General features: G+C 43.1%; 2 protein-coding genes across 8 annotated transcripts in view; one reads left to right on the top strand and one right to left on the bottom strand.

Annotated features, from left to right (window-relative positions):
• The window catches only part of NGLY1 (N-glycanase 1), a 57609-nt gene extending 55304 nt beyond the window's left edge, over positions 1–2305 (bottom strand). The window contains exon 1 of one of the 2 annotated variants that reach the window (XM_026006397.2): positions 2082–2305. In XM_026006397.2, coding sequence (XP_025862182.1) covers positions 2082–2212 — 131 coding nt within the window. In that variant the 5' untranslated portion in view covers positions 2213–2305. The remainder of the gene's footprint in view (positions 1–2081) is intronic. The other variant, XM_026006398.2, reaches the window with a different exon arrangement.
• Positions 1649–12576, top strand: OXSM (3-oxoacyl-ACP synthase, mitochondrial). Of its 6 annotated transcripts, none has more exons than XM_072726683.1 (3): positions 1649–1912; positions 8412–9497; positions 12085–12576. In XM_072726683.1, exons 2-3 carry the CDS (start codon positions 8518–8520, stop codon positions 12485–12487), a joined length of 1383 nt encoding a protein of 460 aa, XP_072582784.1. In that variant the 5' UTR covers positions 1649–1912; positions 8412–8517; the 3' UTR covers positions 12488–12576. The 6 variants fall into 6 exon arrangements, with proteins under 6 accessions (XP_072582784.1, XP_025862177.1, XP_025862180.1 ...); XM_026006392.2 differs by lacking the exon at positions 1649–1912 and adding an exon at positions 7795–7873; XM_026006395.2 differs by lacking the exon at positions 1649–1912 and adding an exon at positions 7803–7873 and having other exon boundaries at positions 8415–9497.
• The last annotated feature ends 9855 nt before the right edge of the window (positions 12577–22431 follow it).

Below are 22431 nucleotides of genomic sequence, written 5' to 3'. Positions count from 1 at the left end.
GTGGAATCACTACATTATACTACTGAAACCAATGTGACAGTGTGTGTCTAACTATATTTCAACTAAAAGAAGAGCTCACAGATCACAACAAATACAATAATGAAAAAGTTTGAATATTACAAGAATTACCAAAATGTGACACAGAGATATAAAGTGAGCTATTGGAAAAAATGGCACTGACAGACTGGCTCAACACCACAAACCTTCAATCTATGAAAAACACAGTCCTTGCAAAGCACAATGAAGTGAAGAGCAATAAAACAAGGCATACCTGTACTTAAATTAACAAGGGTAGCTTTTCATACCATCTTGAATTATGAGTTCCACACTCATTCCCTTTTTAGATTAAAAACTTTTCAAGATCAAAAAAAAAAAAAAAAAAAAACACTTTTCAAGATCAGAAACATAAGCCATAGTTAAGACCGCAACATGAACTGACAGCATGCGAAGTTTCTTCTATGAGTGTGATAAATATTCATAATAGTGATTATGATGCCAGGTCATTATTTGCATGCAAAGGTTTTCCTTCCTCAAAACACCTTGATCTTAGCATTTTGGGTTTCACTAAATTAAAAGCAGAAGTGAATCTTATTACAAGGCCACTTCCCTTTTCTGAATAATAGGGTTTAAATAGTTTGGTGGCTTTCCAGGTTGAAGGTCCCAGCTCATAAGATCTGGAGGACTCAGCTTAGGAGTTCATTTATGCAGAGTCCATTGGCAATCCTGTACTTTGTTGTTGTTGTTGTTGTTTTTAATCCTGTACTTTGAAGAGCTGTTAGACTCAAGGGGAGAGGTGAGTTGAGATGGTGTCATAGAGGAGAAAGGCAGTCTCTACATATGTCACAATTGTGTAACTGTGTACACTGCATATGCTGTACAACCCTTATAGCATTTGGTAAATAATAAAGGTTCATTTTTCCTTCAACTTACTTTTTAAATCCTTAATGTTATCTCTGTGAACAATATATTGCCATGAACAATGAAGTGCTATGAGTTAAAACACTAGTAACCAGGGTCACTAAAATTGGGTCACATTAAATCTATAACCTTGCAACCAAGAGTTTCCTTTTAGACTTCATGCCAATATACCTGCCACTTAGGAGAACAAGTGTACCCCAGGGGTAAGGTGGGAGAGAGAACCTAGATAGTAACCATGGGGACCTGATGAATGAGGTGACCCCACTCAAGTACCTGGCACCTGGAGGTCCTTTAACTTTGGCTCCATTTCCCTCCCCCACACAAGCCACTACATGATTTGATCTAAGAACTGAAGTGGATAATGCTTCAAAATGAATAACCAAACCTGTCTCCCAATTCCCCAAATCCGTAAGGGTCCCTTGAGGACCTACAAGTGTACTTCTGCTCGCAGGAGAATGAAACAAATTACTCTCCGCCAAGGTACTCTTCACTAAATTCTTACCTAAAAGGTCACGGTGAAAAGTAGAGTACAGGTATTAATATGAAAATTGTAACTTTAATATGGTCAATAATATTTCAGTCAGTAACAGTGGGCACGAAAAGACCATAAAAAGAAAAGGAAAGGAAAGACAAGACCCCCCACTTGACTAGTACGCTTCACTACCAAGGTCTTCACAAAACGCTGGAGCGGGGGCGGATTCCGCCGGGGACGAACTTCGCACAACCCTGCGGCGACTTAACGCACCGCGTTCGGTGAAAGCCACGCAGCGGGGATGAACTATGACCGCTTCAGTGCCGACAGGAAGACGGTTAAGCAGCGCGACGGGAGGCCAGCGTTCAGGGCACGCCTTCTCACCGGCCTCCGCCCCGCGCCATCCTCGCGACCTCCAGTTCACCCCCAGAGCACCCCGACATCGGGTGCCAAGTCACAAGTGCAGAGAAACTTGCTCCTCTCAGGAGCGAGGGCCCGGCCGCGCCGCCAGGCCCCTGGCAGGTAGGCTCCGACTAGGCTCCGACGCTGCGCCGCGCTCGGGCCCAGGCCCCCGGCCCCTCCGGGCCTCGCCACCCTTGAGGGGCCCGAGCCCGGCGACCCCAAACCCAGGCCGACCAGGCGCCCCTCGCCGCCCGCCCTGGCGCCCCGGTGCGACTCCTCAGCTCCGCACCTGAGGATGTTGTCCGCATAGGTGAGCAACAGCTTGGAGGCCTCCAGAAAGGTCTCCGGGGTGTTCTGGCACAGCTCGGCCACCGCCGGGGACGCGGAGCCCGACGAGCTGCCCAGCGCCGCTGCCGCCATGCTTGAGCGCCCGCGGCCGTCGCCGCCCCTCGCGCGCCGCGTGCCGCACTGAGCAGGCGCCACAGCGCGCGGCCGACTCCGCGGCGGGCCGGGAGGGGCGGGGCCCGGCGGGGCGGGGGCGGGGCCTGGGCGGGGGAGGGCGGGGCCTGGGCGGGGGAGGGCGGGGATTTGGACCTGGAGGGACTGGGGCGGCGTCGCCAGGGCCTCGGGGCTCCTCTCGGAAACAGGGGGCGGGGTGCTTGGTTGTAGGGCCGGGGGCTTTGGCTCCTTGGGAGGGGGGATGCTGCCCTGTGCTGGCCCGCGTGGCCCGAAACCCGGAGCCTAACGCGCGCCAGCTTGGGCTTCGATTCATCCAGCTACGAAGGTGGGGGGACCCCCTGGTACAACCACCCCTCCCCCCCAGGACCCTTCCTCGCAGACTGCCAGGCATTCCGAGATAACGTGTAGTTGGAAGACCCCAGAAGCTAGGAGCAACAAAATGTTCAAAACCGAATGGGGGGAACCCTGGGTGGTGCAGCGGTTTGGCGCCTGCCTTTGGCCCAGGGCGCGATCCTGGAGACCCGGGATCGAATCCCACGTCGGGCTCCCGGTGCATGGAGCCTGCTTCTCCCTCTGCCTGTGTCTTTGCCTCCCTCTCTCTCTCTCTGTGTGTGTGTGTGACTATCATAAATTAAAAAAAAAAAAAAAAAAAAAAACGAATGGGCGTCTGTAGACCCTGCTGGGTTTCTGGTACATAGACGATGTACGATGAAGAATCTTTCTCATAGGGGATCCCTGGGTGGCTCAGTGGTTTAGCGCCTGCCTTCGGCCCAGGGCGTGATCCTGGAGACCTGGGATTGAGTCCCAAATTGGGGTCCTTGCATGGAGCCTGCTTCTCCCTTTGCCTGTGTCTCTCATGAATAAAAAAATCTTTTTGACAAGTACCCGTTCAAATAGTATGAGGTCTCTATAGAGAAGAAGTTTTCAAACCGCAGGTTGCAACATAGTAGGATGTGGACTCAATTTATCATGTAGTGACCAGCATAAAATATATCATAAGGACAAAATAGAATAAAATGGGAGGGGGAGTAGTAAAAATATGCATCTTGCATAGTAAGGGGGTAGGTATTATTTTATGACTTTGTATCACAGGTAGATCATGTGATTAATGTTTTTTATTACTTTTAGAAGATGAATCCTAACTTCTTTAATCCATTTTCTGCCTCTCAATGTTAAAAGTATACTTTACCAGGATGCCTGAGTGGCTCAGTGGTTGAGCGTGTCCCCTGCCTCAGGGCGTGATTCTGGGGTCCTTGGGATCAAGTCCCACATCCTGCTCCCAGGAGTGAGCCTGCTTCTCCCTCTGCCTATTTCTCTGCCTCCCTCTGTGTCTCTTATGAATAAATAAAATCTTTTTTTTTTAAAAAAAAGGTAATTTACCAATGGCTGCCTTCTTTGCAGACATATCTTTCCAAACCTCAACAAATATTTTTCTTGACCTTATGTTTTTAAGGTAAATTATTTGCGTAAGTAGCTTATTTAAATGTTCTTGATAATTTATCTTCTGTTTGCTTTTTAAATTTGAAGTTTTCTTCCAGTATCTCAGAGGAAGCGCTTGAACTATGCCATGCACTTCAATTACCATTCATCTGCTAGATACATGGGAAAGGTTTTTTTTTTTTTTTTTTTATGATAGTCACAGAGAGAGAGAGAGGCAGAGACATAGGCAGAGGGAGAAGCAGGCTCCATGCACCGGGAGCCTGACGTGGGATTCAATCCCGGGTCTCCAGGATGGCGCCCTGGGCCAAAGGCAGGTGCCAAGCCGCTGCGACACCCAGGGATCCCGGGAAAGGTTTTTAATATGTAGGTTTGGGGACCAACTTCTAAGCCTAGTGTTTAACTGATAGCTGTTACTAGCTGCTATCACTAAAATTTTCAGTGACTTAACAGAAATCTTTCTTGCTCACATAACAGTTTTAAAAGCAGGTGTCCTTAGTCATTGGACAACTTTCCCCCATTCAGGCTCCCAGGCTCCTTCCATCCTGTAAAATAGAGGTCAATAAACATTTTTTTGTAAAGGGCCAGATTGTAAACGTTTAAGACTTTGTGGCCATAGGGTCTCTGTTTCTTTTTTAAAAGACTTTATTTATTTATTAATGAAAGACACAGAGAGAGAAAGGCAGAAATGTAGGCAGAGGGAGAAGCAGGCTCCAGGCAGGGGGCCTGATGTGGGACTCAATCCCGGGACTCCAGGATTATGCCCTGGGCCGAAGGCAGGTGCTCAACGGCTGAGCCACCCAGGCACCCAGGGTCTCCGTTTCAAACTCTTAATTCTGCCTCTGCATCTGTAGTTCTGTAGACAGTACTCCAATATGAATGGACATGGCTACCTTCCCATGAAACTCTTGTTTACAAAAACAGGCAACCCACTGGATTTGGCCTGTAGTTTAACTCCTGCCATTGAGCCACAAAGGCTTCTGCATTTAGTTGGTGGTTGGGCAGAAAGAAGGCATACCTATTCAACCACATGGGCCCAAAATGGCATACAGCATTTTCTCTACCATATAATTGGAGAAAATGAAGCCCCATTTAGATAAAAGAGGGAAGGCTGGGAAATGTAGTCTCTAGCTAGACACATACTATCCACAATTTCAAAGGATGGAAAGGTGTGGGGAGGGGGGCTATAGCTATAGAATTATAGCTAGATGTCTCTAATCACCAACTATATTCACCTTAATTTGAGTCTCTTTTTTCACATTTATCCTTAGAATAGCTTAAAGTTATTATATACTATATAGTATTTTGATTTTTTAAAAGAAACAAGACACTTTTTTTTTTTCAAATAGATTTTTAGGAGGAAACCCAGTATGTATAAAACACCAAAGTGGAGAGATGCTCTAGAATTGAAGCAGGAGAGCATGGGGAGTGGGAGGGACAGAATGCCATTAGCTTAGCCTGTCTCCTGACAGAGACAATGACTAGAAGGCATCTTTGTGGGGAACATGCAAACACAGTGTCAAAACCAATGCCATAGAGTTAATACTGTGATAATGCAGTCTAAAAAAAAAAAGAAATCATCATTTCAAGGGTAATTCAGTAAGTTATTGCTTATTTTAAATCACCTGAAATTTAAATCATCCCAAATTCCTGTTTACCGAAACTCCTGTTGAAGTTCTTGAGTACAATCTCTCTTGGGTACCACCATTTATGTGTTGTTAAGAGAATTTATTATAAGGGACTTTGACTTGTTCTTTTCCCTGTCTGCTTCTTCCACTAAGTTGAAAATATTTTGATTTTCCAGTTCCTTTAGAAAAATTGGCGATAGTAAGCTACTCTTAACCTCTTTATACGTACAATTGCTTCAACTAAAGGGTTTTCTTCTATTAAATCAGCATTGAAGTTTCTCCATTCTTTTACTTGATTTTTTTTCCTACAAAATAATGATTTTTTTTTTCAGAATTCCAGTTTTATTAAGCACACCAAGGTTAGAGTTGACACATGGTGGCACTATTCTTAAATGGAACAGAAAAAAGAAATAACCTGTTAAATTTCCCCAGGATCAGTTTTGACATAAAAAATAAAACATTGACCTCAGTGAAGACTGTAACATGGAGAGAGGTTGTAACTTTTCACGAACTGGTATGGTAATTCACTACTGTGTGATTGCTTAAGTGATTAACCAACAATTATTTATTGAGCACCTGTTGTGTACAAAGCAGTCTGATGGTGGACATAAAAGATTTATAATCTACTAGGAAAGACAAAATCGATGATCATACCTTACATACAAATAGCCCTTATGCTGATGAAACAGGTACTGTAAAAAGAAAATAAGTCATTTGGTAAAACCACATAAAACATTATGTATATATACTAACCGATAGAAGTGTATGTTTATTCATTCATTTCATAATTCAGTCATTCACCAAAGATTTGTGAGGTGGCTACTAAATGCCAGGCACTCTGCTAGGTACTGTGAAGCAGGAAATCTGATAAGCATGGGCCCTTCTTTCATGAAGTCATAATGAGTTTACAGCAGTGGTTAGATCAGCATCACTAGCAAGAAATATGGTACTAAATCATTTTACAGCTATTGGAATATCACAGACATTTTTAATTAATTAATTAATTAATTAATTTAATTATTTATTTATTCATGAGAGACACAGAGAAAGACACAGGCAGAGGGAGAAGCAGGCTTCCTACAGGGAGCCCGATGTGGGACCCAATGCTGGGACTCCAGGATCACGCCCTGAGCCAAAGGCAGATGCTCAACCCCTGAGCCACCCTGGTGTGCCTAAATGAAATCTTTAAAAAAAAAAACAAAACTGTTTCATAGAGTTTGGGTTCAAAAAGTATATTTTAAGTCTCTCACATTATAATTTCAACATAGTGTATTACAATGAAAAGGGACAGTAAGATTGGGTATTTCTCACCAAATTTTAGTTATTTTATTACCACATGTGTTTGTTTAATCTATCTTAAAGTTAATGAATGTTAAGTCATACTAAGAAATAACTAAACAGGCCTTTGATCACAGAAGACTCAAGGCCCTATTTAGCTTTCCTAAACTATTTTAGGCAAAGTACACTTTCAAATTCATTTAAATCCAGTAGTAACCTAGAAAAGCTAAGCTTGACCAAAATTCTCTAGAGCTGGGAAAGAAGGCAGCGCACTCGGAAACAATCATTTCAAGAGACACTGTCCAGAAAGACACAATATGGCTGGGAGGGTCAAATGCACATTACATCATCAATCTTTTATCTAAAAAAGAATAAAAAGGACACAAACCTGACACCTGGGATAGCATCTGAGCAAATACATACCTTACTACTTTCTTGTTTTTTAAAGGTCTACAATCTCTTTTCTTGTCTCCATCCTTGTTAGACATTGCGTCTGGCATTTTGAGCCCTGCCCCAGATCCAATAATTTTTGGAAAGTAAAAAACAGCTTATCATCATTACAAAAGTATTATTTATTGTAGAAAAGATAGTAACGAAGACTAAGCAGAAATGGGAAAAGGAACTTCACAATCATTGCACATCCCTGCAGATCTCAATATAAACATCTTTTTAAAAGGTATATATATACTATTCTGTAACCTGTTACCTCCTGATGTGCTTGCAACATCTCTCCATAGAACATTCACTTACAAAATTATTTTATTATTGTTTTTTTCCAAAATTATTTTAAATGGCTGCACAGCCTTTAGGTATACTACAAAATAAGCCGTTTCCTGATGTTGGGCGCTTCGGTTAGTCCTACTTTACCATTATAAACAACTATGGGAGGAACCGGAGTAACTGTGAGGCTGCGGTAATTCCCTTAATGCTTTCCAAAGCTTTCAGTAAAGATGACGGCGTCCCTTCTCCCAGCAGACGCAACGATTTGGACATCATAGTTACCCGCCCTCCTCCGCCCCCAAATCCTTTTCTGATGGGCAAAACCGGCCGTCTCCTCGCGTTCCGTGCACGTTCTCGGTCTCCCAGTCACTGAGGTCTCGCGCGGGGCGGCTCGTCCCCGGCGACCTGGGCCCGCCGCCTCCCGCGGTCTGACCTCCACCAAGGTGACGCGGGGGCAGGGCCGCTGGCCACGCCCCGCTCAGACGCGGTGCGTGCGCGCGCGCGCATGCGCGGAAGTGCCCGCGCAGACGGCGGCTGCGCGGCCGGCGCCGGGCCTCGCGTAGGTATCAGCCGCTTGCTGCTCTCTTCCTCCCGCCCCTCCGCCGCCGGATCGGGTGGGGGTTGCCTCGGGAAAGGGGAGTCTGATGACCTCCGGGCCTGGTTTCCTTTTCCCTCGGCGTCCTTCGGGGGTGTGTGCGCGCGTGGTGGTGCTTTAGAGGCGGTGGCCACATCGTCTCCCTCCCACCCCGCGACCCCGGATTAAAAACCAAATGATCTCCACGTTTTGGTGATCAATAAAGCTCACACCCCTAACTCAAAGAATAGGCCCTGAAGGGTTTTTTTTGTCACACAGACGCCAGAAATACTCCTTAGAATAAGGCCTCAGTGGTGCTGAACGAGGATGCTCTCTGCAGTCCGTAAAAGGCCGGGAGTGCCTTTTTATTTTCCATGGTGTAATTCTGTTGTGAATTGAATGAACCATCGTCTCACCCTTGTCTCGGAATGTCTGAGGGTACTCAGCCTAAAAAGGGAACTCCAAACGGTTTGATAAGCATAAATTGTAGTGATGTTAACGTTATTTTCCTTGTGTTCATTAGCAGCTCACTCCCAGCGCCTGAGTGGAGGTTTCGGCTCTTGTATCCTAGGCCCTCAAGTGTTGTGAGCTGTTACAGGAATGTGTTTCTGATCATCTGAGTCTCAACCATGTTGTCAGACTGCTTGCAAAATTTCTTGAAAATCACAAGCCCTCATCTGTGTTCAAGATTATGCCAGCCATTAATAGGAGGCAAAAGGCGGCTTTTCGGAACTGTGCCGAGGTCCAGATTTCGTAGGCGGGTTGTCATTACAGGCATCGGCTTAGTGACGCCTCTGGGTGTTGGAACTCAGCTGGTATGGGATCGTCTTATCCGAGGAGAGAGTGGAATTATGTCACTGGCCGGTGAGGAGTATAAGAGTATCCCTTGCAGTGTTGCTGCCTATGTGCCAAGAGGTTGTGATGAAGGTCAGTTCAATGAACAAAACTTTGTGTCCAAATCCGATATCAAGTCCATGTCTTCTCCCACCATTATGGCCATTGGAGCTGCAGAGTTAGCCCTGAAGGATTCCGGCTGGCTCCCTCAATCAGAAGCTGATCAAGCGGCTACTGGAGTTGCAATTGGCATGGGGATGGTTCCTCTTGAAATTGTTTCTGAAACTGCTTTGATGTTTCAGACAAAAGGTTACAGTAAAGTCAGCCCATTCTTTGTCCCTAAGATTTTGGTCAATATGGCAGCAGGCCAGGTCAGCATTCGATATAAACTCAAGGGCCCCAATCATGCAGTGTCTACAGCCTGTACCACAGGAGCTCACGCTGTGGGAGACTCTTTTAGATTTATAGCCCAAGGCGATGCTGATGTGATGGTGGCTGGAGGGACAGATTCTTGCATTAGTCCTCTATCTCTCGCTGGGTTTTCCAGAGCCCGTGCTCTGAGCACAAACCCTGATCCTAAGTTGGCATGTCGACCGTTTCACCCAAAGAGAGATGGGTTTGTCATGGGAGAAGGTGCAGCTGTGCTGGTGCTGGAAGAATATGATCATGCTGTTCAACGAGGAGCGCGGATCTATGCAGAAGTTTTGGGCTATGGACTTTCAGGTGATGCTGGTCACATAACTGCACCTGACCCTGAAGGAGAAGGAGCCTTAAGGTAAAGCCTTTTTTTTTTTTTTTTTTTTTTAAGATTTATTTATCTATTTGAGAAGGAGAGAGAAAGAGAGACCATGGGGTGGAGGGGAGGGAGCAGAGGGAGAGAGAATCCCAAGCAGAATCCATGTTGATTCCAGGACCCCGAGATCACCACCTGAGCTGAAGCCAAGAGTGGGCTGTTCAACCAACTGCACCACTCAAGTGCCCCAAGACTTGTTTTATTTAAAATATTTCTCCAAATAAGACGTTTTATTAGACTTTCAAACTAGGGAGTCCAGTATTGTAGTATCTGCCCTTGGTGTACAGTATCTTTGATGTTTTTCCATTTTAGACTAAACAAAATGGCTTTGAATTCTTTGCTTTAACATGTTTGATATATTTGACATTCCTTTTTTTAAAAGATTATTTATTTTTTGAGATAGAAAGAGAGAAAGCACAAACAGAGGGAGAGGGAGAAGTAAGCTCTCCGCTGAGCAGAGAGCCCGACACGGGGCTCAATCCCAGCATTCTGGGATTTATGACCTGAACCAAACGCAGAGGCTTAACTGACTGAGCCACCCAGGCACCACATTTGAATATTCTTAACAAAAATTGGATTTTAAAGTTGTGGAGAAGGCCATCTGTGTTTTTTCCAACTTTTCATACTTCCAGTTGTAACAGCTGTCTTGAGTGCTCCCTCCCACAGTTCTTCTCTTTGGCCCTTCATCAGACTCAGACAATATAATTAACCCTTTCTTCTAGTGGTGTCTGGGCCCTGCGCCATTTCAGCAGCGTTCTGCTGTTCTTAAATCAGTACTTTCTAACTTTTCACCACCCAGGAATACTAAAATGCAGATTCTGACTCTAGGCCTAGGATGCTGCTGGAGATCTGCCATTTGTAACAAGCTCCCATGATGCTGATGCTGCTGGTCTGAGGACCACGATTGGAAAAGCAAGTTGATATTTCAAAAGAGATAGTTAAGTTAAAAAAAAAAAATCCCTGCTTATGTGTTAGCTAATAGGCTAGCCTGCTTAGATCATATTATGTTTTATTTTTCTTTAAGATATTATTTATTTATTCATGAGACACACAAAGAGTTGCAGAGACGCAGGCAGAGGGAGAAGCAGGCTCCTGGCAGGAGCCCAATGCGGGACTTGAATCCGGAACCCCAGAATTATGCCCTGAGCCAAAGGCAGATGCTCAACCACTGAGCCAACCAGATGCCCTAGATTGTATTATGTTTTAACCAGTTAACTTGACCAGGGCAAACCTTTTCTGTAAAGGGACAAATAGTTTTTTTAGCTTTGTGGGCCATAGGGTTGCTGTCACAATTATTCAAATCTGTCTTGTAGTGTGAAAGCAGCCAGATATTATAAATAAATGAATGGGCATGCTCCAGTGAAACTACAGTTGATCCTTGAACAATGCAGCGGTTAGGAGCACTGACCCGTTGTGCAGTCAAAAATAACATACATAACTTTTGACTCCTCCAAAACTTAACTTCTAGTAGCCTACTGTTGACAAAATGCCTTATTGATAACATAAGCAATGAACACATGTTCTGTATATTATATAGTGTATTCTTGCAATAAGGTAAGCTAGAGAAAAGAAATGTTACCAAGAAAATCATAAGGAGGAGAAAATACATTTACAGTACAGTACTATAAAAAATCCACATGTAAGTGGACCCACATAGTTCAAACCCATATTATTCAAGGGTCAGCTGTATTTGTGAAAATAGTTATCTGGCCAGGGCCATAGTTTACTGACCCCTGAGTTATGCTTTTGAGTTTTAGTAAATAGCTGCTGGTGCTAGAAGGTTTGAACATAGTAGCCAGCTAGATGGGGAAATAGTTATGTTTAGGTGAGACTTTTCATCACACTTCAAATTATACCCTTAAGCTGCCTCTTTAGGAAATATATGCAACCCAGAGATCAGGAACTAAAAAAGAAGGTGTTGACATTCATGACATTTTCAAACATTCTTCCAGAGAAATATTTTATTTTTGGGTTTGTTTGTTTTGTTTGGCTTAGCGTACTTCATTTATTTAGAATTCTTAAAACCTAAATAGAATTTTGAAAGGTTATTTGAAGCACCAAAGTAATGGTGCAGACATTTTTAGATTATTGGGAAATATGCCAAGTTTTACATTTAAATGTGAGAGAAAAAAATTAAAACATAGTTATAAATTTTTTTCCACATTTGGAATCACTACATACACACACATATACACACACACTCCGCTGATAAAAAAAAAATTCCTAGAAGAAGAACTATTCTAGGCTTGCGTCAATATGGTTTTTCCCCCAGGGAACAGTATCAATTCAAAAAAGTGGAAATACATTTTATTAAAGACGATAAGACCCACAGGCCTGTATATTTATCTCACGGTGTTGAATCAGTCCAGAGTATTGAGGGTGACTCATTATTTCCATGCAGGTAGCATTCTAACTCATATGGTAATCCAAGTTTGGGTTCTGTTATTAGAGCAAAGGATTCTCTTCATCCAGGATATATGTTCCTTTCTTTCTCATAAGCTATATAGATAAAGACTCCTGTGTTAAAATTAGACTTAGTTCTGATAAATTTCTTCTCTTATTTTATTAGATGTATGGCTGCAGCTGTAAAAGACGCAGGTGTACAACCTGAAGAGATATCCTATGTCAACGCACATGCGACTTCCACCCCATTGGGAGATGCTGCTGAAAACAAAGCTATCAAACATCTTTTCAAAGACCATGCACCTGCCCTTGCAGTTTCGTCAACCAAGGGAGCCACAGGACATCTGTTGGGAGCTGCAGGGGCGGTTGAGGCAGCTTTTACTGCTCTGGCTTGTTATTATCAAAAACTACCACCTACTTTAAACCTGGATTGTACAGAACCAGAATTTGATCTCAATTATGTTCCACTAAAGGCACAGGAATGGAAAATTGAGAAAAGATGTATTGGACTCACCAATTCCTTTGGTTTTGGAGGTACTAATGCAACACTTTGTATTGCTGGCATGTAGGACAAATCATTTGTAATTAAACATTGATTTCTTAAAATGTTATAGACTATATTAAGCAGAGAAATAAAATGTTTATATGAATATATCAATATTTACCAACTATGTATCAATCTATTATCAACACCCAGATACCCTTTATCCGTGTCAGGTTTTCTCAACCCTGCCACTATTGATATTTTGGGCAGGATAATTCTTTGTTGGGTTAAGGGAAACTGTCCTATATATCATAGGATGCTTGGTAGCATCTTCTTCTTTACCCAGTAGATTCCAGAAGCACCCTCTTCTCTAGTTGTAACAACCAAAAATGTCTCTAGACATTCCCAGGTCTTTTCTAGGTGGCAAAATAGTCCCTATTTGAGAATCACTGATCTATATTTTCCTAATACTCTAGGTCAAACAACTCTTTGATATTTCACCTGCTCTTGTCCCTTCTACCAACATTTGGTGAGTAGCTGCTCGGTGCTAGGCAATGTTGTTGCAGGGTACAACTCCAGGTATACCATTCCCATACAACAGGAAGAGAAGGAATACAAGTATAACTGGGAGTTTGCATCATTGATCAACATTCTTTGGATAAAGCAGTCAGCCAGTAATGAGCTACTTACCCTTTTTATCTAGCTAGCTCTTTTTTCTTCATATTATTATACCGAGATATAATAAATGAGTGGAGTTTCCCTAAACTCCCAGGTCATGAGTTCTCTGAAAGAAGGAGGTAAAATTAGCTTGGTGTTTCTTAACCTCATTTATGGTGGCAGCTAGTGATTAATGGAGATAAAATCCTTGGGAAGTGGAACAGAACTTGGTGACTCAAGCTGCATCACTCCTGCCCACCCTTGTTGCAGCTCTGGTAGATAGTTTTTGCCTAATATCCTACCACAAGTGCTGGTGGTGCCTTTGATTTTCTACCTTGAGGCCTTTTCCAAAGATCTTTTGAGATCTCATTCATCCCCATCTGGCTGGAAGTATTGGGAAGGGGACAGGGACAAGTTCCTAGAGCAACAGTCAAAAACAGTGAAGGATGGGGTTAGTAGTTAAGTGTGTCAGCCTCCTCTCAGAGGGATATCTAAGGTTCTCCACAGGTCCTCAGAGGGTTTCTGGTCAGATAAAACTTTAGTGCTCAAGGCAGTAGCCAGCTCAATAACCCTGTTTACTGGCCTTTTCCCCCTTCCCTTTCCTCCCTCCCTGATTTTTAATCCTGCTCCCAGGAATCACCTTCTGAATAAATTACCTTGTGTTAGGCTCTGTTTGGGGGAGAGTCAAACTAAGGCAAGCAGGATGTATTGAAATGGCAGCTTATATAGCAAAGGGATAGAGTGAATAAATGGATAAATGGAACGTGTATATTTCTGCAGTACTGAATAGTGTTCCACACATTTTAATAGACTGGATGTATTGTCTACTCACTGACCTTGACTATAGCACTTTCTCTGCTGTATGCCTAAGACTGCAGCTATGTTCATTCACTTAGAATCAGTTTTCATTGTCATTGGCATATATTAATTTATTCAACCAAGATTTGTTGGATGCTAACTACGGACCTGATTTTGTACTGGCCACCAATGATAAAGAGATGTGTCAGGGAAGGTTTCCAAAAAGAAGCTGAGCCCATTCACCTGTTCGGGTGAATAAGTTTCAGCCAGGTTAAGGGAAAGAGAAGAAAGGAAGGAAGAATATTCCAGCCACAAGGAATAGTGTGGAAAGATTAGAAAATTTAGAACGTTTGTACTAAACATAAATACATATAGCCTGAGATGGGGTGTGTGTGTGGGAGGATAAGAGATAAAGCCAGAACGTCTGGCAGATGTTAGGTCCCAAGAATCTTGCAAGTTTTTTTAAGAGTATAAAAGTAATAGGAAGTCATTTAAGGTAAGGTTATGATGGTTTTGTAAGGTGTCAACTTGGCTAGGCTGAGCTACCTTTCCTAGAATTCTCTTTATGTTTTTGGTTAGTACCAGCCATAAGAGATTCTTGTGGGAGATTTGGAGGGTAGCAGCCACTTTGTAGCAGATACATGTTGGGGCTTTGCTGGATCACCTTGATGAGAAGGCAGTGGCTGAGCCAGCAACTTCTTCCCCTTCTGCTGGATCTTCCTTCGGTTTCCATGACTCCTGGACCAAGTATGTGTCTAGTGCCATGACAGTGAAGGGCCCCAGCTTTGCCCCATACCATCAATATCAGAAGCAGCAAGGTCTGAGTGGTTTCAGTTCCTTTTTGTGGTTGTGGGTTCCAGCTTGTTATTGAAACTTTATATCCATCTTCCCTTTACAACTGCCTGCCCTGTGGACTTCAGATTTCAGCATCAGAGGATGACACGGGAACATAATAGCTTAACCAGTTCTCATAGAAGAGGAAGCTTAGTAGGACACATAGTAGCTCCTAATGCTGCGGTAGGTTTCAGGGTCACATTGGCCTTCAGCCTCCCTCTAATCTGCTATTCATCCTAAATTCCCCTCGTCCTCAGGCAGGACTTGCTGGCTCCCCTGGTGGTGTGACTCAAACCTTCATTCTCGATAGCCTGGGGCCTACGCAATCATATCACAACTTTTTCAGATGGCAGTTGCTGTTTGTATTTACAACACTGGCATCAGGAGGCAAGGAAATACCAGAAGGCACCCAAGTACACCACCTAGATTCCACACATATTCTCTCTGTCCTCCTTGTAAAGAAAGCAGTGCCACTTTCTTCAGCTTATTAGTGTCAAATAGCACAGCCAGTATGTTGATTTTCTGGGCTCTGGGCATAAGGAGTCCAAAGTGTCCTAGTGGTAACTACAGTTTGTTGTTTAATGAGACACTTTCTGTGTTTCCTGCCAAGAGGATGTATACCCATTGGAAACCAGAACTTTTAACACTGCAGAGCCCAGAGTTATAAGGATGGGAAGCACAAAATTCCCTGTTGTGATTGGATCATTGAGAGTGTTGTTAAGTGGGGCCGCTCCTGTTCCCCACAGTTTGTGTTCTTCTTATTGGGGACTTAGCCCCATACAGAAGTCTTTGATTTAAGCATATACCATAACCTGAGGATGGCACCACATTCAGAATATTGCTTCTGAGCTGCTGATTCAGGTTTGCCTTTGGAAGGCTGTTCCAGCATTCTTTGAGGCTGGCTGCTTCCAGATGGTGTGACATGATACAACTCCTAGATCCCATGTCTTTGACTTGCTCCCATGGTCCATCTCCTTTTCTTTTCTTTTTTTTTTTTTTTCCTCCATCTCCTTTTCTATGCAGGAAGCCCCCTGCTCAGTATTGGAGGAGTCATCAAGAGGATGTGTCGGGATGCGTGATGGCTCAGCTGTTTAGTGCCTGCCTTTGGCTCAGGGTGTGATCCTGGAAACCCAGAATCGAGTCCCACATGGGGCTTCCTGCATGGAGCCTGCTTCTCCCTCTGCCTATGTCTCTGTCTCTCTTTCTGTGTCTCTCATGAATAAATAAATAAAATCTTTTTTTAAAAAGAGAGGATATGTGTCACAGGAATAACCAAATTTCCATGTTAATCACATTGTATGAACTCTTACCAGATCTTTAGCCATAGCTACTTTTAAGTCTTTTGTCATTTACAGATAGTTATTGTTGTGCTCTGATGCCCTTGCAAAGGTGTTCCTGCAAAAGTACTTCATCTTCAAGGAGATTCATGGAACAGACTGAGAAGTACAGGTGTCTGATAACTGAGATCATACCTCTGGACTGAATAAGAATTTACAGAATTCTAATGGAAAAACTGATAAGGATGACTATAATTTCCATGACTTTTTATTGGGAATTGTTCATGAAGGTGTATGTTGGCAAATTGCTTATAGCTTAAGAAAACAGAGAAAGAAAAAGGTTTTTTTTTTTTTAAGATTTTTATTTATTCATGAGAGACAGACACAGAGAGAAAGAGACAGAAAGAGAGAGAAAGAGAGAAAGAGAGAGGCAGAGACATAGGAAGAGGGAGGAGTAGACTCCATGCAGGACGCCTGATGTGGGACTCGATCCCCTGACTCAGGATTACACCCTGAGCCAAAGGCAGACGCTTAACCACTGAACCACCCAGGCGTCCTGAAAAAGGTTTTCTTAAGTCTGGAAAAATAAAACATAAAAAAACCCAACAAAGTTGAAACATTTATCTTTTCCTCTTTATCTGATCCCTCCAGAATTTGGAAACTCTTAGTGTGTATTCTTATTTTCATGTCCATATAGTTATTTGCAAAAGTTGAATAAGAATCTGTCTTCCTTGTAACAGGAAGGAACCATAGCAGCCAGTGAGTTGAACTCAGAGCATTTTGGTTGATGATCACTCATGAGCCCTGGACATTAACCCTTTGTTGGACCCTCAGTTGGACTTTTCTAAAGGGATTATCCCAATGGCTTAAACCAGTGGGAAATTGAGAGGTGGATGATAATGAATTAGCCCTTGTGAGGTCAGGATATGTGGAAAGACATTTAGGTTCACCTGCAAGAGCTGAGACATTTCTCACTGCCTTCTACATCCCAGCTCATAAGGCATTGACACTTCCTGGCAATCAGGAAGTTGATGCCATTTCTCTATACTGGCCCTCATATACTTTAGTAGACCCACCTTAGTGCCCAGGTGGAATGGGATATTGCCAAGGATGCCAAATTGTCCTCGAAATACAGTGACTTGGTTAGTGAAGTAACATGTCTTGTGTGTTCTATACAATGCCCAAGGCAATTGCCAAAACACTCTAGAGCCATTCAGTGGAGCTCCAACCGATGAGGGATTGGCAAGTTGATGACCCTGGCCCTGTCCCTCCAAGTGAATGTTCTAAATATGCCTTGGTTTGTGTGGGCACTATCTGGCCTAACTCAAGTATTCCTCTGTCACCACACAAGCCATGTTGCCACCATTAGGGGATTAGGGGATTAGAGAAGCAGAGTACCATGTAGATACCTCATCAAATAGACTGTGGTCAGGGATCACATTTCAAACATTACAATGAACAAAACTGGGCAAAAGAGTATGACTTTGAATGGAGGTTCCATCTTCCCTATAACCTGCAAGAACTAAATTAAATTACTAAAGGGTAAAGCCACATTGCTGGGTAGGTTAAGGAACTATCCCATGTTTTAATACATTTGAATGATCAGCCAGTAGCACTTACTGCTCCATATACCAGACTGAGTACTCTACTAAGATACCCAATACCACAAAGGTATGAGAATTGTGGGAAATAGTCCCCTTTCCCCTCAATTGTCACCATGGATCAAAGTGCTGTGCTGCTGAGAATACCAAGTCCTATGATGCCTGGGAAAGGTGTCACCTATGGGAATTTCCAATGGGATGCTCCACTAGAATGGATGAATAATAATTACTTTGCACCCTTGGGTGAGGAGGAACTACTTAATCTCTACTGGGATTCAGTTGTTCTGCAGAAAGCTGGACCTTTGAAATGTACTATACCTGGAATGAAGCAAAGCATGAGGAGAAGATAGAGGTCCTGGTCTGGCACATCCAACCCCCAGTTCATCTCCTCATGCCTGACAGTGTTGCTTCCCCCAGGAAACATGTATGGGATTATAGCCAGGTCAAATTCCTAATGTTGCCAACCTCACTCTCCTCTAGGCCAGAAGGACACATTCTGTTTTCCACCAGTACAATCATTTGGCCATTGTCTTTGTTCCCACCATTGGCCTGGAGGACGTTATAGCTCACATAGAAGGCCTTACTGAGTTCACCTAGGAAGACTTAAGTGATAGCCAACGAAGCCTATCCTTAGTGAACACTGAAATGTCTCTAATGAGAAAACCTATTCTCCAAAGAAGGATGGCCTTGAATGTTATTGCTGACTTGCAAGAAGTCACCTATGCTGGGCAGCCCTGGTGGCTCAGCAGTTTAGCGCCGCCTTCAGCCCAGGGCATCATCCTGGAGTTCCGGGATCGAGTCCCCCATCAGGGTCCCTGCATGGAGCCTGCTTCTCCCTCTGCCTGTGTCTCTGCTTCTCTCTGTGTCTCTCATGAATAAATAAATAAATAAAATCTTTTAAAAAAAAAAAAAGAAGTAACCTATGCCATTTACTCAAGAGAATGCTGTGTGTTCATACCTGATAACTCTAATGTATGAGCAGAGTCACGTCAGGATACAACTGAATGTTCTGAATGATCTGACATTCTTCTTAGGTGAGTTAATAAATTGGTGGTTTGGATCATGGGGTCTTGGTGGAAAAACTTGTTCTTTATTTTGGGAATCGTTCTCTTAATCTGTGTTCTCTTACATTGTTACGGTATCTGCCTCCAATGCAGCCAGGTAGTCGTCAAATGAATCACCTCCATCCCAGTGAAACTCCTTGTTGCCTGCTCAAAGTAATTTGCAGAAGAGGCTGGGGTGGGGGTGGGGCCAGTAAGATTGGAAAGACGGTCACCAGGGGTAAAGTGTCAGAGGAGGTCATGCAGAGGACAGAAACACCAGTTGACCCTCGGGCTAGACCCAGGCAATTAGAAGCTTCTGACACCCTTCCCTGTCCTTGAAATGTACAGTCAGCCCTCAGTTTCTATAGAGGGAGGCAATTTAAAGGACACAGCCTTGAATGAGCAATGTGTGCAGTTACATGACTGAACCTCATTAAGGTCTCTATATAAGCTCTAAAGATTCTTTTTTTAAAGATTTTTATTTATTTATTTGAGAGAGAAAGGGCACAAGCAGGGTGAGCGGCACACAGAGGGAGAGGGAGAAGCAGACTCCCCACTAAGCAGAGATCCTGATGCAGAGCTCAATCCCAGCACCCTGGGATCATGACCCCAGCCAAAGGCAGATGCCCAACCAGCTAAGCCACGTAGGCACCCCTAAACTTTAAAGATTCTTGTAGCGGATGCAGAGATCTATTCATGTAGAGATCCACTGGAAACAGGTGTCATAATCTTCCTTGTTAAAACAGCCACCTACCAATCAGGGGTGACCAGCCTCTTTCTTGTCTTTCTTTGCCCTCTGGTGGAAAGGTACCAGTTTCAGGTTTTGTCAGGGGAGCTTCGGAGTTTGTGAAGCACCATTCGGATGCTGTGCTGTGCGGGGCTCCATGCCTACAGGTCAGATATTCCACGAGCCTGCAGATCGTGGTGCTGGTTGAGGCTCTGTGGGCAGGAAAGGTGCACCCACTCCTGCAGTAGATATCTATACCTATGATGATGAAACACAGATGCTTCCTTCAGAGCTATGTGGACTTTCAGAGGCAACGGTACAGAAGATCTCCCTTACCTGCAGTTTGGCTTTCCATGGTTTAAATTCCCTACCCTCACCCAATTCTAGAAGCCAGTCATCTTCCTGATGGGTGGTCAGAAAGTCAGTAAGAGCTCAGTGCTTGGTCACAGCGCTGGCAACATTCGCCTCATGTCATCTCCTCATGTAGCCATTTTGCATCTCCCATCATCACAAGAAGGGTGAGTACAGGGCAATACGGTATTTTGAAAGCACACACTCACATAACTTTTATTACAGCATATTGTTATAATTGTTATATTTTATTATAATTGTCAATCTCTCATTGTGCCTAATTTATAAATTAAGCTCTATCATAGGTATGTATAGGAAAAAACATAGCACATATAGGGTTCCGTACTATCTGTAGTTTCAGGCATCCACTGGGGATTTTGGAAGGCATCCCCTGCAGACAAGGGGGCGCTGCTGTAGCTAAATTAGTAAATGGAGGCAGAGTAAATTAGCTAGGTCCATCTGGTAAGTGGGAGTCCATATTGGTGGCCCATATGTAGCCTCCATTTCTGCCACTGTGACTACTTCATTCATGGGTCTTTCATGCAAGTTCTGAGGTGGTTAATGACAAGGCTGACTAATGTCAGTCGGCAGAGTCCCTTTGTCTACTTGGTTGTTCAGTTCCTATACGGCAGTGGATGTTTTCTGGTGGGTATGTGTGATACAAAAGTCTATAACTGTTATTATTCTTCAACTAAGTGTCTATCTGTCCATCTGCATGACTCTGTACCAGATATTCTTATCTCTGTTCTTTCTTTTTCTTTCCAGACTTTGGCTACTTTCTAGGAATCTTTGTATATTCTCACTTCTTGAGCTTCTTTTGTACAAAGTAGATGGCCAGTTGAGTTGTTTGCAGCTCTGCCCTTTGGGAGGACTTCCCCTCACCAATGTCTTTCAAATCTACTCCTTGTTAAAAGATAAAAATGAGGCATACTAAACATTTTCAGAGTTTATCTGAAAATATATTGTTTCAAATTGGCCAGTAACAAACCAGACATGGTTAGGAGCATTCCACCAGCAAGAGCCCAGGGAGAGATTTTATAGAGAAAAGGCAGCAGTAAAGTAAAGCAATTTTTGATTGGCTATAGCTTAAATCCTAGCTGGCTGTTTGTGATTCATTGTCCTTAGGTTTCTATTTAATAACTTTGAGGCATAGACAGGCTTAGATTTTGGTTTGTTTACATCAGCTGCCACAATATTGGAGCCACCTCAGGCTAATAGCCTCCTCATTTAATTAATTTAACAAGGTGAATGTGGCTTTAATGCAGCTGCCATCTTTTTCAACTGGAATTACTACAAGAAATATTTAGAAGACAGAATCAGGAGGATCTGATTCTCAGAATCTTCCTCCTCAGATTCTTTGCTTCTCCCTTAATGCTCTGCATTCTCTGTTCCCTTCTAGAATATAAATTTTGCCAGAGCAGGAATTTTTGCTGCTTATTTTATTGCTAGAGTTCCTGGTGCCTAGAATAGCACCTGACACAAAGTATGTCCTCAATAAACATTTGCTGAGTGAACAAATCAGTACATTTTGAAAATTGCTATATCAATTACCTGGTTGCTTAGACTACAAGACTAGTAAGAGTCGGCCTCGATTCCCCTTTTTTGCTTTCCCATTTCTAATCCTTCAGCAATTCCAACTGATTATATACCCAATATATACCTTGAGTAGTCACTGCTCTTCATATCCATCACTACTATCATCTCTCCCCCAAAATAACAAGAGCCAACTTTGTGGTCTCCCTACTTCTGCTCTCTAATGCTTCCCAAACACTATTCACATTTGTCATAGCTGCCAAACTGATCTTTGTATGATATAAATCAGATCATGTCATTTCTCTGCTGAAAACCTTCCCATGGCTTCCCATTTGATGTAGGATGCAATTCAAACACCTTACCAAGGCCTGAGTCCCTTTGTGATTTGGCCCTGAAATCCCTATCCAATCTCACCTCATACTACTTACGTTCAAGCCACACTGATATTTTTTCTCTTCCTAAAATGTGCAGTGCTCAATTCTGCTTTTATGCTTGCTCTTCCCTTGTCCTGGAACATTTTTAAAAGATTTATATGCAAATTGGCTTCCTCTTGTTATTCAGGTATCAGCACCAATGCCTCTTCTTGGGAGAGGTATTCGTTGGTCATCCAATCTAAAGTGGCCCCCTCTCTTCCTTACTAATCCCTCTTCGACCCAGAGCCCTATGGTATTTCTTTTTATCTCTTGTTACTATCAGAAATGATCCCCTTTTAACAATATACTTTCTGGGCTTTAAAAAAATCTCTGTTAGAATATAAGCTTTATGGAAAAAAAAGAATCTTATCAATCCTTGGAACAAAAATGGTATCCCCCTGCCTCTGTCAAAATTGTATTTCCAGAATCCAGCAAAGTGTGTGGCACACAGAGGTGTCACACACTAATCTACACAAACACATATATAAAAACAAATATATTAGTCCCATCAGTGACTAAAAATACCTTTGTTCCAGAAAGATAATGAGGAAGAGCCATTCATCCATGGTCTTAGGAAACCAAAAGAGTTGTTATTAAGGCAAAAGTTGCACATTTAGGGTAAGTAGATGGGATGGACCTCATGACCATAATTAGTGGAAGCTGTCATGCTTTTTCTTTGTTTAGTTACTCAAGATTCAGCTTTGATGTTTGGGATCAAATAGGAAAGCTCATGGTTATCTAGGTAGTTCTTTAGAATTGCTCACAAGTAATGTTATCTTGAATTGTAAGAAACTA

Source organism: Vulpes vulpes, chromosome 11 (assembly GCF_048418805.1).
Source record: "Vulpes vulpes isolate BD-2025 chromosome 11, VulVul3, whole genome shotgun sequence".
NCBI classification, from domain to species: domain Eukaryota; kingdom Metazoa; phylum Chordata; class Mammalia; order Carnivora; family Canidae; genus Vulpes; species Vulpes vulpes.
The sequence above is the reverse complement of the archived record's forward strand: the minus strand, read 5'-3'. Positions and strand labels throughout refer to the sequence as shown.